The 19,137-nt window shown below is 44.7% G+C and overlaps 2 protein-coding genes across 2 annotated transcripts in view; both read right to left on the bottom strand.

Annotated features, from left to right (window-relative positions):
- Positions 1-19,137, bottom strand: part of LOC138979673 (ER membrane protein complex subunit 2-like) — a 347,725-nt gene that overhangs the window by 256,825 nt on the left and 71,763 nt on the right. The window lies entirely within an intron of this gene.
- On the bottom strand, positions 12,569-13,936 carry LOC138980820 (uncharacterized). The gene has a single exon (XM_070353706.1). It carries the CDS (start codon positions 13,934-13,936, stop codon positions 12,569-12,571), a length of 1,368 nt encoding a protein of 455 aa, XP_070209807.1.

The raw sequence follows: 19,137 nt of genomic DNA on the forward strand, positions 1-19,137 counted from the left end.
CCGGTAAGGTTGGTTGGTTGGTTATTGATTATCGTCTCTTTAGCAGACATTGCTATTTGAGACTAATGCGAGTTTGCGAGTAAGGTTAGTTAGTTAGCTGTTGCTTTTCGGGTCCAGCGGACCATAATAGGCCAAATCAGGACCCCACAAGTTAATCATTGCACATTTTTAGATTAAAACACTTCTAATACATAAAATCCGCAACGTCACCCGAAGGCAACAAAAAAGTCAAAGCAAAACCCTATGTCAAATAAACTAGGTTGTTTTAAAATTCAAATCTTAAAATAAAGACCAGACTCCTTTAAAAACCCAAAAAGAGCTGAAGAGCTGACCTCTGTAAAAATACTTTTCAAGCTCGAGGTGCCAAAATACTTTTCTCGTTGATCATACAGATCAGCACACTCGGTGAGAAAATGACTCACAGTAAAACCGGTATCACATGCGTAGCACCATGGTGCCTCTTCTCTTTTAAGCAGATGAACATGAGTGAGATAAGTGTGACCAGTATGTAACCTGGCCAAAACACTTTCTTCTTTTCTACTTGAAGCCACTAAAGGAAGTGGCTTTAAAAGGTCAGGAAGAGTTTTATACAATTTGTTTTCCGTGCAGGCAGACCAACGGTCTTGCCAGAGTTTTAAGCTGTAACAAAGGGTCTTCCTACGCAAGTCAGTAAAAGGAACAGACTGCTCAGGGAGACGAGGAACCGTCAAATCTAGAGCATCCTTTGCTGCCTTGTCAGCAACCTCGTTACCGTTTATGCCCATATGACTGGGCGCCCACATAAAATTGATAATCTTGCCTTCAGAAATAAGTTTAGTATGAAGGTCGTGAATGTCGACTAAAAAAGGATGAGTAAACTTTCTGGTGGATATCGCTTCAAGGGCTGAAAGCGAATCAGATACAATCAAAAAAGACTGATGTCTGGATTGATAAATTAATTTTAATGCCAAGATGATGGCCCTAAGTTCCGCCGAATACACCGACGAACCATTAGGGAGCCGGAGTTGAAGTGGTTGATGTAATTTCTTGTTAGAAACTGCTGCCGCAGCAGCTGAATCATCTTTGAGAGAGCCGTCAGTAAAAATAAATTCATACTCTGTGTACTTTGAGCACTGCTCAAGAAACAGCTGCCTAAAGACAGAGTCCGAGATTTCATTCTTCTTGAAAGAAGTTAGGGAAAAATTGACGGTTGGGTTTTCCAACTGCCAGGGTGGAGTGTTTGATGTCAAAGGATCGTCACAGACAGAATCAATATCTATAACAGCCCTTTCACATTCAGAAAGCATACGTATGCCGAAAGTTGGTATTTCAGTAGGTTTCGCTAAAAATGTGTCCTTCAGAATGGGATTAATAACACATTCATGAGCAGGGTTTTCGGGATTTGCCTTTAGCTTTAGGTAGTAGTTCATGGAAAGCCGAAGTCTGCGGATCTCCAGAGGAGGTTCTCGCGACTCGGCATACAAACTATCCACTGGTGTTGTGCGAAAAGCACCCAAACAAACTCTCAGACCCTGATGGTGGATGGGATCTAAGGCCTTGAGGACATTTCTCTTTGCAGAACCATACACAATACAACCGTAGTCCAGCTGTGGACGGACAAGAGACCGATACAGACGTAGCAATGTTGCCCTGTCAGCCCCCCAATCCGTGTGACTTATAACTTTGAGAACGTTGAGACCCTTTTGACATTTGGTTCTTAAATATTTGATGTGGGGTAAAAAAGTAAGGTTGCTGTCAAAAATCAGACCAAGAAATTTGACTTGTTTAGAAACTTTAATCTTATGGTTGTTTATGAAAAGAGAAGGCTGAAGAACTTGATGTTATTTCCTGTGGAAATGAATACATTCTGTTTTAGCCAGGGAAAATTTGAACCCGTTCTCTTGAACCCATTTTTGAATTTTGGAAATACACAGCTGAAGCTGCCGTTCAACCCCAGCTAATGTTCTTCCCTTGGCAGAAATTTGAAAATCATCAACAAAAAGAGATTTGTCGATGCCAGACTGGACGTGTTTGACGATGTTATTGATTTTAATGTTAAAAAGTAACGGTGATAAAATACTCCCTTGAGGAACTCCCATCTCCTGTTCAAAAGAATCGGAGAAAGTAGAACCTACTCGGACCTTAAACTCCCTTTCGGCAAGAAAATTTGAAATAAAAATGGGAAGATTCCCATCAAACCCTAAGGTTTTAAGATCTGATAAAATACCATGCTTCCACGTTGTGTCATACGCCTTTTCCAAATCGAACAAGACGGACACAACGTGTTCTCCGCTTACCAGAGCGTTACGAACAAACGATTCAAAACGAATCAAATGATCCGTTGTACTTTTATGTTTTCGGAAACCGCACTGGACTATGTCCAAAGCGTCGATCCTTTCCAAGTGCCATAGTAACCGCTCATGGACCAGTCTCTCCATCGTCTTACAAAGACAGCTGGTTAAGGCAATCGGCCGATAATTATTTGGATCCGAATGATCCTTTCCGGGTTTCGGAATGGGAATAATTATGGCCTTTCGCCAGTCAGGAGGAAAAGTTCCAGTAGACCAGATATGATTAAAAATAGTTAAAAGAACTGTCAGGACGTTTTCAGGGAGATGACCCAAAAGTTGATAATGGATATCATCCTGCCCTGTAGCTGAGTCATTGGATTTTAGAATGGCATCCTTTAACTCGTACATCGAGAAAGGAGAATTGTAATCTTCCAAATTGGCAGAATCAAAGGAAACGGGTGTAGCTTCAGATTTATCTTTAACTTTTTGAAACTCTTCAGAATAATGTTCCGAAGAAGAGTTATGATTTATTGTTGAAGCCAAGATATTCGCCACGTTTTTCTTGTTGGTTATTACTCGACCATGTTGTTTGAGGCATTGGACAACCTCTTTACGATTTTTACCTTTAATCTTACGGATAATCTGCCATACCTTCTTGCTTGAAGTTTTGAAATTAAGCTTAGAGCAAAAATTGCGCCAAGAGGCTTTTTTACTCTTTTTGTAAATAAAACGGCTTTGAGCTCGAAGTTTTTGGTGAGCGATCTTATTGGCTGACGTAGGGTATTGGAACATATGCCGTTGAGCTCGTTTACGCTCCTGATTGACAGCTTGGCACTCTTCGTTAAACCAAGGTGTTTTTGGACCTTTGGGTTTAGAGGAAGATTTGGGTATGCTGTCTTTTGCACATTGCACCAAAAGGGTGGAAAAAGTTAAAGCCGGGTCTTCAGAATTTAGAACTTCTGGGGTTATTTGTCTTGAAGTAGAAAGACGAAATAAATCCCAGTTAGCTTTAGAAAACTTCCAGTGTGGAAGGGCTTCCTCGCCCTGATCCTCTTCAAAACTGACAAAACAGGGAAAATGGTCACTTCCACACAGATCCGAATGGACAGACCATTTCAAATCAAGAAATAAAGATGGGTGGCAGATAGCTAAGTCCAAATGAGATTCTTCTCCAGATTGAGTTAAAAAAGTACCCGCTCCGGAATTTAAAAGGCATAAATCCAAGTTATCGATGACATCTTCGATAATCTTTCCTTGAATGTTGGAAGATTCGCTCCCCCAACGTCGGGAATGGCCGTTAAAATCCCCTACCAAAAGGAACGGGGTTGGTAATTGATGTATTAAGTTTTCTAGGTCATTTTTTGTGACCGTAGTAGATGGCGACAGATACAAGGAACAAACAGTTATAGCTCTATTACAAGAAATGCGAGCCGCTATTGCCTCAAGGTTAGTGTCCAATTGGACCTGATTAAAAAGGAAATCAGAACGGATACAAAGTGCACTACCGCGACCTGTAGACCGCAATAAGCAGCTATACCCAGGCAGTGATATATTTTTGTTAGGGCCTATAAGCGTCTCCTGTAAACAGATTGCAATAGGATTACTTTTCAAAAGGAGATGAAGTTCCTCTTGATTGGCATTAAGACCTCTGATATTCCATTGTATTATAGAAGCCATTAAAAAGGTTTAGTATTTTAAAAACAAATAAAACTTTATTCAGTGCCCGATCCTCCACCCCCCTCCGACGCAGGGTAGAACCGGTTTGATTCATCCATTTCCGATTCCCCACCCTCGTCAGACAAGAGGGAGAAAGGGTTTGTCAAAGAAATGAGCGATTTGTCTCCCTTTTTTATTCGGGTAGGCAAGTCAGGCCTGACCCTGGCCTTGGGAGACCTCGAGGATCTTCCCTCAGAGTTTGATCTTGGCGGGTGGGAGGAAAGATCCGATCTGCCGATCGAACCCGTCCGCCCAACCCCCGAAGACCCGGCCGAATGAGTGGAGGATTTTTTCCCCCATTTGGTTTGGGTTTTAGCGGCTTTATGCACGGCCGCCTGCGTGACGTTAGTGACGCCAGTCGGAACTGTTGTCTGAACCTTCACACTCTCGGCAACCGTAGCCGCCTTCTCACTGGTATCAGCAGCAACAGCCGCCTTTACTCTACCCTGGTTAATATTTGCCACGACAGTCTCAAGACGATCAATCTTTTTAATGAGAGTGTCCAAGATTGTAGTCACCTTAGTGAGAAAGCTCTCAAGAGACGAAGGTGTAGTCGGTGTCGCAGAAGGAGTACTAACAGCCCTGGCGTATGTGGACACCGAGGGCTGTGCCATCTGGGACATGACCTTCTGTTTCGCCTCACCGAAAGAGCATCCCTCCGTTGTTCTCATCTTTTGAATGGCTTCCTCCGTTTTCCACTGGGGACATTCTTTTGAAGCAGAGGAGTGTTTACCCCCACAGTTGTGACACCGTTTGGGTCCCTCGCATTCACCCTCATGTTTTTCCTTTGTGCAATCTCTGCACATTTCCTTCCCCTTGCAGTTTTTGCTACCGTGGCCAAACCGTTGGCAACGATAACAACGCAGAGGGGAAGGAATGTACAGAGAAACCGGAATACTTTCAAACAGAACAACAACTCTTTTGGGTGCAACAGCTGTACAGAAAGTTAGGAAGAGAGTGTTTGTTTCCACTCTCTTTCCTTCTTTATCCGTTCTGGACACTCTGTGAACGTCGATAACTCCTTGTGATGCCAACCCATCCTTCAACTCCGCACAGCTCATACCTTGGAAGTGGTATGAGCGTGCCACACCCCGAGAGGTGTTCAGGTATGAGTGGCTCGTCACGGAAATCGTGAAGGAGCTCGATCCAACGCTCAGGGCGGAACCATGGCGGGACAAAAGAAGATCCGATACCTTCCTGGTGGGGCAATCCACCAAGAAGCTACCATCCTTCTGGCGTTTCACTGACTGAACTGATGAGGAAACCCCCTGAAACCACTTCTCGAGAACAAAAGGTGAAATCTTTCTTTGACTAACACTCTCAAAATGAACTAAGAGGAATCGGGGCCAAGCGCCCCGTACCCCTGCTGCAGCAGCAGTAGTTCTAGATTCATCCTCGCTGTCAGAATCTCTGTCTTTCCTTTTCTTGTTTAACAAAGTTAAAGATGTCATAACACGTAAGCTCAATGAGGTGGGAAATACACAGTCACCCTTGTGAGAGCCCCCGTGACAAGGGAAGGGCCTAAAACTGTCATTTGGCGTCGACCCAAACTGAAACCAAACGCATGTGCTTACGACTGAATACTAAGGTGTCAGCCATTCATCCCCTGGTCACACATGACAAACTCGGGATTCACCATACTTTAGAAAATAAGTGAAGAATTTTATGGGTGAGAAAAGGAAAGTAAAAGGATTTTGGGGAGGCAGAAATAGAGAAGAAACAAGAAAAAGAACCTAATTAGGTTCACGGCATCGAGAATGATGCGACCTTCTCTCTGAAGTTAGTAGAGAAGGCTCCCCCATCCACCACCCGGGGGACGCGCCTCTACGCCAATTAGGGGGCGCGAGGTGCGAGTAAGGTTGGTTGGTTGGTTATTGATTATCGTCTCTTTAGCAGACATTGCTATTTGAGACTGATGCGAGTTTGTTTCCTTGTACCCGGTAAGGTTGGTTGGTTGGTTGGTTATTGATTATCGTCTCTTTAGCAGATATTGCTATTTGAGACTGATGCGAGTTTGTTTCCTTGTACCCGGTAAGGTTATTGATTATCGTCTCTTTAGCAGACATTGCTATTTGAGACTGATGCGAGTTTGTTTCCTTGTACCCGGTAAGGTTGGTTGGTTGGTTATTGATTATCGTCTCTTTAGCAGACATTGCTATTTGAGACTGATGTGAGTTTGTTTCCTTGTACCCGGTAAGGTTATTGATTATCGTCTCTTTGGCAGACATTGCTATTTGAGACTGATGCGAGTTTGTTTCCTTGTACCCGGTAAGGTTGGTTGGTTGGTTATCGTCTCTTTAGCAGACATTGCTATTTGAGACTGATGCGAGTTTGTTTCCTTGTACCCGGTAAGGTTGGTTGGTTATTGATTATCGTCTCTTTTGCAGACATTGCTATTTGAGACTGATGCGAGTTTGTTTCCTTGTACCCGGTAAGGTTGGTTGGTTGGTTATTGATTATCGTCTCTTTAGCAGACATTGCTATTTGAGACTGATGCGAGTTTGTTTCCTTGTACCCGGTAAGGTTGGTTGGTTGGATGGTTATTGATTATCGTCTCTTTAGCAGACATTGCTATTTGAGACTGATGCGAGTTTGTTTCCTTGTACCCGGTCAGGTTGGTTGGTTGGTTATTGATTATCGTCTCTTTAGCAGACATTGCTATTTGAGACTGATGCGAGTTTGTTTCCTTGTACCCGGTAAGGTTGGTTGGTTGGTTATTGATTATCGTCTCTTTAGCAGACATTGCTATTTGAGACTGATGCGAGTTTGTTTCCTTGTACCCGGTAAGGTTGGTTGGTTGGTTATTGATTATCGTCTCTTTAGCAGACATTGCTATTTGAGACTGATGTGAGTTTGTTTCCTTGTACCCGGTAAGGTTGGTTACTTGGTTATTGATTATCGTCTCTTTAGCAGACATTGCTATTTGAGACTGATGCGAGTTTGTTTCCTTGTACCCGGTAAGGTTGGTTGGTTATTGATTATCGTCTCTTTAGCAGACATTGCTATTTGAGACTGATGAGTTTTGTTTCCTTGTACCCGGTAAGGTTGGTTGGTTGGTTATTATCGTCTCTTTAGCAGACATTGCTATTTGCGACTGATGAGTTTTGTTTCCTTGTACCCGGTAAGATTGGTTAGTTGGTTATTGATTATCGTCTCTTTAGCAGATATTGCTATTTGAGACTGATGCGAGTTTGCTTCCTTGTACCCGATTATCGTCTCTTTAGCAAACATTGCTATTTGAGACTGATGCGAGTTTGTTTCCTTGTACCCGGTAAGGTTGGTTGGTTGGTTGTTGATTATCGTCTCTATAGCAGACATTGCTATTTGAGACTGATGCGAGTTTGTTTCCTTGTACCCGGTAAGGTTGGTTGGTTGGTTATTGATTATCGTCTCTTTAGCAGACATTGCTATTTGAGACTGATGTGAGTTTGTTTCCTTGTACCCGGTAAGGTTGGTTGGTTGGTTATTGATTATCGTCTCTTTAGCAGACATTGCTATTTGAGACTGATGCGAGTTTGTTTCCTTGTACCCGGTAAGGTTGGTTGGTTGGTTATTGATTATCGTCTCTATAGCAGACATTGCTATTTGAGACTGATGCGAGTTTGTTTCCTTGTACCCGGTAAGGTTGGTTGGTTGGTTATTGATTATCGTCTCTTTAGCAGACATTGCTATTTGAGACTGATGCGAGTTTGTTTCCTTGTACCCGGTAAGGTTGGTTGGTTGGTTATTGATTATCGTCTCTATAGCAGACATTGCTATTTGAGACTGATGTGAGTTTGTTTCCTTGTACCCGGTAAGGTTGGTTGGTTGGTTATTGATTATCGTCTCTTTAGCAGACATTGCTATTTGAGACTGATGTGAGTTTGTTTCCTTGTACCCGGTAAGGTTGGTTGGTTGGTTATTGATTATCGTCTCTTTAGCAGACATTGCTATTTGAGACTGATGCGAGTTTGTTTCCTTGTACCCGGTAAGGTTGGTTGGTTGGTTATTGATTATCGTCTCTTTAGCAGACATTGCTATTTGAGACTGATGCAGGTTTGTTTCCTTGTACCCGGTAAGGTTGGTTGGTTGGCTATTGATTATCGTCTCTTTAGCAGACATTGCTATTTGAGACTGATGTGAGTTTGTTTCCTTGTACCCGGTAAGGTTGGTTGGTTGGCTATTGATTATCGTCTCTTTAGCAGACATTGCTATTTGAGACTGATGTGAGTTTGTTTCCTTGTACCCGGTAAGGTTGGTTGGTTGGTTATTGATTATCGTCTCTTTAGCAGACATTGCTATTTGAGACTGATGCGAGTTTGTTTCCTTGTACCAGGTAAGGTTGGTTGGTTGGTTTGTTTGTTTGTTTGTTTATTTGTTGCTTAACGTCCAGCCGACTACGCAGAGCCATATCAGGACGAGGAAGGGGGGGATGAAGGGGGCCACTTGTCAAGCGATTCCTGTTTACAAATGCACTAACCCATTACTTGTGTCCCAGCAGGCTTTAGTAAAACTAAATTAATACCTACTGGAAGATTACCAGTTTCCAGTATGTTAAAATAGGCTTAACCTATCTACTGCTGGACTTACATCAGAACACTAACAGAGTTGGTTGGTTGGTTATCGTCTCTTTAGCAGACATTGCTATTTGAGACTGATGTGAGTTTGTTTCCTTGTACCCGGTCAGGTTGGTTGGCTGGTTATTGATTATCGTCTCTTTAGCAGATATTGCTATTCGAGACTGATGTGAGTTTGTTTCCTTGTACCCGGTCAGGTTGGTTGGCTGGTTATTGATTATCGTCTCTTTAGCAGATATTGCTATTTGAGACTGATGCGAGTTTGTTTCCTTGTACCCGGTATGGTTGGTTGGTTGGTTATTGATTATCGTCTCTTTAGCAGACATTGCTATTTGAGACTGATGCGAGTTTGTTTCCTTGTACCCGGTAAGGTTGGTTGGTTGGTTATTGATTATCGTCTCTTTAGCAGACATTGCTATTTGAGACTGATGTGAGTTTGTTTCCTTGTACCCGGTAAGGTTGGTTGGTTGGTTATTGATTATCGTCTCTTTAGCAGACATTGCTATTTGAGACTGATGCGAGTTTGTTTCCTTGTACCCGGTAAGGTTGGTTGGTTGGTTATTGATTATCGTCTCTATAGCAGACATTGCTATTTGAGACTGATGTGAGTTTGTTTCCTTGTACCCGGTAAGGTTGGTTGGTTGGTTATTGATTATCGTCTCTTTAGCAGACATTGCTATTTGAGACTGATGCGAGTTTGTTTCCTTGTACCCGGTAAGGTTGGTTGGTTGGTTATTGATTATCGTCTCTATAGCAAACATTGCTATTTGAGACTGATGTGAGTTTGTTTCCTTGTACCCGGTAAGGTTGGTTGGTTGGATGGTTATTGATTATCGTCTCTTTAGCAGACATTGCTATTTGAGACTGATGCGAGTTTGTTTCCTTGTACCCGGTAAGGTTGGTTGGTTGGTTATTGATTATCGTCTCTATAGCAGACATTGCTATTTGAGACTGATGTGAGTTTGTTTCCTTGTACCCGGTAAGGTTGGTTGGTTGGTTATTGATTATCGTCTCTATAGCAGACATTGCTATTTGAGACTGATGCGAGTTTGTTTCCTTGTACCCGGTAAGGTTGGTTGGTTGGTTATTGATTATCGTCTCTTTAGCAGACATTGCTATTTGAGACTGATGCGAGTTTGTTTCCTTGTACCCGGTAAGGTTGGTTGGTTGGTTATTGATTATCGTCTCTTTAGCAGACATTGCTATTTGAGACTGATGTGAGTTTGTTTCCTTGTACCCGGTAAGGTTGGTTGGTTGGTTATTGATTATCGTCTCTATAGCAAACATTGCTATTTGAGACTGATGTGAGTTTGTTTCCTTGTACCCGGTAAGGTTGGTTACTTGGTTATTGATTATCGTCTCTTTAGCAGACATTGCTTTTTGAGACTGATGCGAGTTTGTTTCCTTGTACCCGGTAAGGTTGGTTGGTTGGTTATTGATTATCGTCTCTATAGCAAACATTGCTATTTGAGACTGATGTGAGTTTGTTTCCTTGTACCAGGTAAGGTTGGTTGGTTGGTTATTGATTATCGTCTCTTTAGCAGACATTGCTATTTGAGACTGATGTGAGTTTGTTTCCTTGTACCCGGTCAGGTTGGTTGGCTGGTTATTGATTATCGTCTCTTTAGCAGATATTGCTATTCGAGACTGATGTGAGTTTGTTTCCTTGTACCCGGTAAGGTTGGTTGGTTGGTTGGTTGGTTATTGATTATCGTCTCTTTAGCAGACATTGCTATTTGAGACTGATGCGAGTTTGTTTCCTTGTGTGTTTGTTTGTTTGCTTAACGCCCAGCCGACCACGAAGGATCATATCAGGGCGGTGCTGCTTTGACATATAACGTGCGCCACACACAAGACAGAAGTCGCAGCACAGGCTTCATGTCTCACCCAGTCACATTATTCTGACACCGGACCAACCTGTCCTAGCACTTACCCCATAATACCAGACGCCAGGAGGAGCAGCCACTAGATTGCCAATTTTAAAGTCTTAGGTATGACCCGGCCGGGATTCAAACCCACGACCTCCCGATCACGGAGCGGACGCCTTACCACTAGGCCAACTGTGCCTAAAACACGAAGACAAGGCGAGCACCGACAGAAGCACCAATTGCCAATGGTTAAGGACAAATCCAGGACCGGTAAAGAAACAGTTGGGGCATGTCATAAAACTGCGTTACTAATGACTCAAACAACTTAAGATTCTCTGTGTATTTTACGACAAGTGTTTGATTTTGGGGGGTGTCTGTGTTGTAGGTTCCACTGTACGAACAACTTAAGATTCTCTGTGTATTTTACGACAAGTGTTTGATTTTGGGGGGTGTCTGTGTTGTAGGTTCCACTGTACAAACAACTTAAGATTCTCTGTGTATTTTACGACAAGTGTTTGATTTTGGGGGGTGTCTGTGTTGTAGGTTCCACAGTACAAACAACTTAAGATTCTCTGTGTATTTTACGACAAGTGTTTGATTTTGGGGGGTGTCTGTGTTGTAGGTTCCACTGTACGAACACTGCCTTATATTAAAACAATCTGTTTATTGAAAACGGCAAGGGACTAGAATGGTTGTTCCAGTCATATAACTGTTTTGTTGTTGTTTGTTTTTTTACAATAAACGGCCTCATAAAAAATGTGCCCTAAGAGAAAATGTAAGTTTCACGCCCTCACGGCAAAGCCATTAGGGGCATGTTACACGGGAAAACCCGGCTTTGTATGAAATCAAATCTGCCCTAAAACCAACCTGCCTATTTTATTTCAAGGATGGGTACTATAGGACACTGGATGAAACGTTCTGCTCTGACAAAACAACATGCCAGGCCGGAGATTAGCTGTACCTTCCAGTGATGGAACAACCACAACACTTGTTGATTGTACGTGCATTTTTGTTTCTTTGTTTGTTTGCTATGGCCACAAAAAAAATAGGTCTGTTTACGGTAACATAGGTCAAAAAAATAGGGTCGGTAGGTCGGGATTTTTTTTTTTTTTTTCAAAAAACCATAGTTTTACGTTATTTTTTTTATTTTTTTAATTTTTTTTCCCAAATACCAAAAAAAAGTCTAGGGTCGCGCGAAAAAAATAGGGTCGGTCGGGTTACCGTCAACAACCTATTTTTTTGGGGGGGGCCTTAACGCCCAGCCGACCACGAAGGGCCATATCAGGGCGGTTGTACGTGCATGGCTTTGTAAATTATCTGCATCTTGGCAGTGAAATGATCATTTTAATCTGCTTCAACATCTTGACATGCTGTTTTTTCCCTCCCTCCGGATAATGGTATAATCCTTGTAAATGGAAGGGAAGTATTCAGTCTGTAGTCCTACCTGTACTCGCATGTGTTTCGGCAGTTAGTGCCGCTTACGTCAAAGCGATTTCGGATCGAATCTCAGCCAGTTTTGTGTGGTGGGAACAAACAAGTCAAAAACCATACTTCTACGATAAATCTAAGAACATTGCGAGTTACAAGTACAATTTTAAACGCCTTATTGTCAGCTGATCGGAATCACTGTAACTACAGAAAAATGCTTCGGTAACCATGAATTACGCTCCGGTAACAATGGAATACGCAGCGTATTCACCTCCGTAGCAAACAGAGACAAAGAGGCAGGTCATGGGATAAGCAAACAATAAGTACAAGATATTAAGAGAACAAGAAAAAGCGCCCTTCATCTTCAATCCACATTGTGACAATGTGTGGGTTTTTTTTTCTTCCAGGTCAAGAGAGACAGAGAGAGAGAGAGAGAGAGAGAGAGAGAGAGAGAGAGAGAGAGAGAGAGAGAGAGAGAGAGAGAGAGAGAGAGAGAGAGAGAGAGAGAGAGATGGTTACGGCTCCATCAACGGAATAAACAACGTCAACAACAACCATTTCAAATGCAAAACTTAAAACAGCAAGAAGAACAACGACAGCAACATTAACACCAGAATAATAACAAAGACGCATGGTTCCGGTTTCTTCCACGTGTATAAAGTACACGCATACCTCGCCAGGTTTGTTTCTGTGACTAGTCGACTTCTTCTTCTGCGTTCGACGGTTGTGTCTAGGGTCGTAGTTCCGCTGCTGTCGTGAACTGGAACGTCGCTTTCAGGTCTTCTGACGTTCCCCAGAGCTTGGTCTCCAGTGTAGCTCCTTCTGGCCAGATCTGGTTCCGCAGCAGAATGAAGTTTGTGCATGTATTCAATACATGTTCTACTGTCTGGTCGGCCGCCCCACAATCGCACAATGCCGACTCTGCTTCGCCGATCCTTTTCAGGTGCGCTTTAAAGCCGCAGTGCCCTGTACGCAGCCGGAAGATGGCAGTCTGCTCTGCACGGCTGAGGCGGTGGATGGGGTCTTGGTCTGGCTTGTAGCCTCCGTTTCTTTCTTTGAATGCTGTCTTCCAGCGATGCTTGATGAGGGTTTTGGTCTCTCGGTAGGACAGGCTGGTTTCTGGTTGTTCCTGTCTTCCTGCATCCTTGGCCAGACCATCCGCCTTCTCATTTCCAGCGATACCGCAGTGCGCTGGAATCCACTGCAGAACTACGGAGGCTTTCTGGGACAAGTCGTTCAGGGACTTCTTCAGCTCTTCCACGAGGTGTTCTGCAGGGGCTGTGAGGACTTGTAGTGCGGACAGGCAGTCAGAGAGGAAGACAACCTTGGGTGGGGTTTCCTCAAGAGAGGTGAGGAAGTCTGCAGCTGTATGGAGGGCAACAACTTCTGCTTTGAAGTTGGAGCAGAGAACACCGCATGGTGTGGTCAGTGTCTCTGGGGGTCTTCCTGGCATTTGAATGAAGACGCCACTTCCTCCGTTCTTGGTTGCGCACTCTGCCGAACCATCTGTATAAGCGTGGGTCCACTTGCTGGCTGGGTACCTCCTGTGTATTTCTTCCAGGGCAAGGGAGCGGAGGGCTGCATCACTCTGTTGCTGTTTTCCGGAGATGCCAGGAATGGACATCCTTACATGGAATCTCTGACTCTGGGGAGACCACGGCTTTGGATTGAGCCTCTCGCACTGGTCAGGGCTGGGTTGAAGGATGTCAGCATTCTCCCTCTGCTGTGCTTTTAGCTGATGGTTGGGGCTCTGGCGCTTCAAGCGGTTCTTGGTGAGAGCTTGGAACTTGTTGTGGAGCGGATGGCTCTCGAGTCTCTTGTGCTTCTCTCCTTGTATCAGAAGCTTTGCCTGTCGTCTGTCTTCCAACGGTTCGATGTTGGCCACCTTCTGCATCTCAGAGATGGGAGTGGTTTTCATCGCTCCAAGGACAGTCCTCAAGCCGAGGTTTTGGACTCGGTCCAGTCGTGCCTTGTTGGTCCTGGCTGCTGTGTTCCAGGAGCTTGATGCATACTCCAACACAGGCCTCACCGCCCCAGTGTACACTGTCTTCAGGATTTGGGAGTTGGCGCCCCATGTTGTTCCTGAGAGCTTTCTCATGATTGCGAGTCGTCGTATGCCTCTCGCCTCGATCTCCTCAAGGTGTGGTTTCCAGGTGAGGCGGGAGTCCAGCTTGACGCCGAGAAAGGTAGGCGTTTCGACCTGTGGTAGAGCCGACTCTCCCAACTTGAGGTTGACCTTTTCTTTGGATGTGGACAGGGAGAAGACGGTCGCAACGGACTTGACTCAGTTGAGCTGTAGTCCCCAGTCTTCGGTCCACTGGTGGATGCGTTTCACACCGTCCTGGATTCGGTGAGCGGCTGAGGTGGTGTGTTCAGCACTGCTCCAGATGGCTAGATCGTCTGCGTGAAGCGTGTTGGAGACATGGCGAGGGATGGCGCTGGTGATGTCATTTATGTAGATGAGGAAGAGCGTGGGTGAAATTACTCCGCCTTGAGGCACACCTTCCCTCATCTTGACGCTCACACTGTGGTAGCCATCCAGGACAACTCTTGCCGACCTTTCGTGAAGGAATGATTTGACCCATGTGTACATCCTCCCTGTGACGCCGCTCTGGCGCACTTTCAGGAGCAGGGCTTCCCTCCACACTCTGTCGAAGGCTTTCGAGAGATCGAAGAAGACGCCGACCACTTTGTGCTTCTGCTGAAACGCATCTTCTATGTCTTGCGCCAGGAGCGTCAGCTGGTCCTCGGTGTTTCTTTGGCCTCTGTAGCCTGTCTGAGTGGCGGCAAGGATGTTGTTGGACTCCAGATGCCATATGAGTCTGCGGTTCAGGATCCTCTCCATCAGCTTTCCTAGGCAGCTAAGTAGGCTGATGGGTCTATAGCTTGCTGGGCTCTTTCGGTCTTTTCCTTTCTTGAGGATTGGAATGACGTGTGCCCTTTTCCATGATGAAGGAACTGCACCAGATCTCCAAGAGTGGTTGAAGAGTTTCAGCAGGGCGTGCTTGGCATTGTTTCCAAAGTGCTTTATCATGTCGTTGCTGATGCCGTCTGGACCCGGAGCTTTCTTGCATTTCAAGGCTCTGATGGCTTCCTCGAGCTCATCCATACGGAGTGCAGAAGACATGCAACTGTTGGCCTTGTCGTGAATGAGAGTCTGTTGAAGCTGCTCTCGTACTGCTCTGGTTCGTTCTCTGGGCAAAGTTACTGTGGTGTCTTGTTGGTACATCCTGGCAAGGGTGTTGGCTGCTATTTTGCCCGTCTGAAACTCTCCGTTGGCTTCTAAGACTGTCTGTCTCTTCTCTGGTCGGTCGTTGTTCAGAGTTTTGGTGAGCTGCCACAGTTTGAAGGTGTCTTTATCCATGCTAAGGGACTGTGTTTTCTCATGCCAGCTGTTTCTGAGTTGCTGTAGTTTCACCTTGGTGAATTCGGCTTTGGCTTTGTTGTGGGCTGTCACAAGTTCATCAGTTGGGTTTTCCTCCATGGCTTCTCTGGCTGTGCAGACAGCATCATGAAGTTGTTGAAGATGGTCATTCCATCCAGGCTTGTAGTCGCGGCGTCGTCCCCTAGGTATGGTCTTTTTTGCTGCTTTCAGGACAGCTGCTGTGAAGTGTTCCGCTTGGTCGTTCAGGTTTTTGTCTTGGAGATCTAGTTTCCTGCAGTTCTCATCCAGTTTTCGTTCAAAATCGTTCCATCTGGCTTTCTTATAGTTCCAGCTTGGTTTCAGTTTCTGCCTGGTGGTTCTCACTTGTTCTTGAAGTTGGATGATGACTGGTTTGTGGTCGCTTCCTCCAAGCTGCTGGTTCACCTCTCGCTGTGCGATGCTGGCAATATCGTCTGTAGCGATGGCCAAGTCTGGGGTGCTAGTGGTGCGCCAGGACCTGGAGTAGTAGGTGGGAGGGTCATCCGGTCTATTCAGGAGGATCAGGTTGTTTTCAAACATCCAGTCTTCAAGGTCTTCACCCTTCCTGTCCAGTTCAGCATAGCCCCAACTAGGAGAGTGGCTGTTAAAATCTCCTGCAATGAGCCAATGTTCGGAGGCAGGCTGAAGATGCTGAAGATGCAGAGGTTTGGTCGGAGGGGAGTAGAGGTTGAAAAAGGTCATTGCTTTGTCCTCGGTGAAAACTTTGATCCCCAGGAGTTCCGAGGAGTCATCGTTCGACCTGTAGACTTCAGCTGCTGGGATGGTGTTTTTAACAAGCGTAAGAACGCCGCCTTTGGGTCCACCGGCTCTGTCCAAACGGAAGCTTTCATACCCTCTCATTGTGAAGCGGTGGTTCTCATTCAGATGAGTTTCCTGGACGCAGCAGATGTCGATGCTGTGGGTCTTCAGGAATTGTTGAAGGTCTTGTTTTTTGTTTCTCACTCCCTCTGCGTTCCAATGCATAAGGGTGAAGTTGCCAGTCGCATTACTCCGTCCTTCCCTGGCGATCTCAGAAGGGTGGGAGCTGCCAGTCGCTGGGGGTGGGCTCCTTTGAGGCATGGAGCCCGGCACCGCCTCTACCTGGCTGGGTTCCATAGAGGCGACACCATCACGAACATTCGACCTAGACACAATCATTTGTCGTAGTAAGCGTAGACATCCGGTCTGCTCCCCGCCTAATGGCCGATGTCTTCCGTCTTCGGGGGACTACGTGGGTTTAAATTTGGAGTGGTCCTTCTCCTAGAGGAGTTTCCTTGCAGGGATAGTGAGCCTCCTCTGCCCTCGTTTTAATTTTGGAGTGATCTTCTCCTAGGACAGCTGCCTTCCAGGGTTGACGAGCCTGTCCTGCCCGGCTATTTAACCCATAGTTGGGGGTTGGTTCGTGGGCACTAGGGCGTATCCACACGCCGGTGGGCCTGCATGCCACACGTCTAGGGGCCAACCACCTCCGAGTCCTTGTAGTTCAGCCTGGGGCCTTTCGGTACCCAGTTCACGCCTGTCGCCACGATGGAGGCACTACAAAGGGCTTGCTGTGGAGAGGTTATGTACTGACAGGAGAGACTGACGCAAGCTGCTCTCTTTTCGCGTTGTCCTGAAAAGGACGGTGCTAGCCAGCGGTGAGGCCTGAAAGCGAGAAGTGACAAGCACAAAACACTTCGCCAACACACTAGACACATCACACAACCATTTGACAGGCTGTGACTAGTCGACAGACGATGCCATTTGCTTTGTGTGTGTTTTTGTTGTTGCTTACTGTACATGACATACATTACGTGTAAAATCCAGTTCTTTAACAGGCAACAAACCTTGCAAATTTCCAGAAGCTGCAATCTGAAGCGACCTATCTCTGATTCTAGCAGACGATCTCTTCAATGTTTAACACAAAATCAGCAAACTCTCCTGTCACATAGAACGTCTATTGTATAGTGCAATGTTGAAGTGAAGTTACCGGTCTGAAACATTTCGTCGTTTCTTCTGAGACAATCCTTGTTCTCTTATCTTCAGATTTACCGCAGTCTTCACCACGCGAATTCCCAACAGAAGTCAGACTTTCGAACATACAATCTACGTAGGCAAGCATGATACGTCATGACGTCATATGGTTCCTAACATATTGACGTAATACTAAGCATCCGGTTATCTCGAGTTTTCTCCTAATTCATATTACATGTCCGTGGGTTTTTCAATGTTCGGTCATTTCCGTGGCTTCATGCGGAAAGGGAACCTTCGTCTGCAATCAATTTATATTTGAAAATAAAACACTGTTTAAACCAAATGGCCCAGAAGTGCAGCTGCATATGAAACCGAACTGTTTGAGATGCTATACCTTTTGATAACTAAAATAACTTTCGATAAATCGTCTCCATTAATTTTACTTGAGTTACATATATTGGAGGTAGGTTCAACGCAATATGTGGAGGTTACATGCCGAGTCTCAGTGATTATTAAAAATAATGGTCGAAGTTGGCGGATCATGAAAAATGCGAGCTTCAGCGAGCTTTTTCATGACCGCGAACTGAGACCATTATTTTTAATAATCACTGAGACGAGGTGTGTAACCTCTTTATTCCTCCTTTCTTCAGTTATTCAAAGAAAACAGGAGTTTTTGTGCGAAAGTTTGATCGAATCCGAATCACTCGACCAGTCAACCTGCGCAGGCGATCGATTAATGCGCGGTTGTATAGTTCCGTGCAAATCATTCCATTCTGTTAACACTTCTTGTCAGTTTCCCTGTTTTAGACTAAAATCAAGTACACAGATATGCTGTTATTCTGCTGTGGCGGTAAAGGCAGATATTGTGTGTTCTGTTTATGTTTTAGTCTCGTTTAGGAAAATGTTCTTTCGTCAAATGGGACTAGCAGACGAACTTTTGCACCCGTGTTCCAACGTTAATTACTGTATGAAGTTCAGTTTTCTGGGGAAAATAGTGTATGAAACCGCTTTATGTTGTTTAAATTGATGAGATGTGTGCATTTGGTTGCGTGTGATCTGTTTATAAAATGAAATATTGTTGAAAACTGACCGTCGGATTGCAGTCAGTGTTGTCGAAGAAACTGCGTTAAAAGAAGGGGAACTACTCTTGTCGGCAAGAGTATGAGTTACTTGCCTTGGGAATTCGCTTGTGATGAACGGTTTGTGCACGGCAGATCTAGATTCAGAAAACAACCGAACTCATGGATTTTATATGGAGATTCATGTGTTCAGGCCTGTAGTTGTTAATTTAAATGCGGTATGTTTGTATTGTTTGCTCCAGAGATGTATACTTCGTACGTATAGAGCGTTCGGAACTTTTCAGTCGCAAAAGTAGTACCGAAACAGAACAGCTTCTCAACCCATTGCACTATCGAGGATTCAGGCTGTTGCTGGCTCGTTATTTGTTTGGTTGCTGGGTCATTATCGAAAAATAACTAGCTCTACAAGTTTACAGAGGTAAAGAAGCAGAGGGGGGAATAATTTTCGATAAAGCCGGATATGACGTCATCAAAGACATTTATCAAAAAAATGAAAAAAACGTTCGGGGATTTCATACCCAGGAACTCTCATGTCAAATTTCATAAAGATCGGTCCAGTAGTTTAGTCTGAATCGCTCTACACACACACACACACACACACACACACACACACACACACACACACACACGCACGCACGCACGCACACACGCACACACGCACGCACATACACCACGACCCTCGTTTCGATTCCCCCTCGATGTTAAAATATTTAGTCAAAACTTGACTAAATATAAAAAATCCAGAACAGCGAAAGAAAGCGTAACTACCGGTAAAACGGTAAGGTCTGCATAATCACAAGACACATTAATTACAAACTTCCATAAAAAAAACAACTAAAAAGACGAATTTCAACTGTCGAAAAA

Source organism: Littorina saxatilis, linkage group LG11 (assembly GCF_037325665.1).
Source record: "Littorina saxatilis isolate snail1 linkage group LG11, US_GU_Lsax_2.0, whole genome shotgun sequence".
NCBI classification, from domain to species: Eukaryota; Metazoa; Mollusca; class Gastropoda; order Littorinimorpha; family Littorinidae; genus Littorina; species Littorina saxatilis.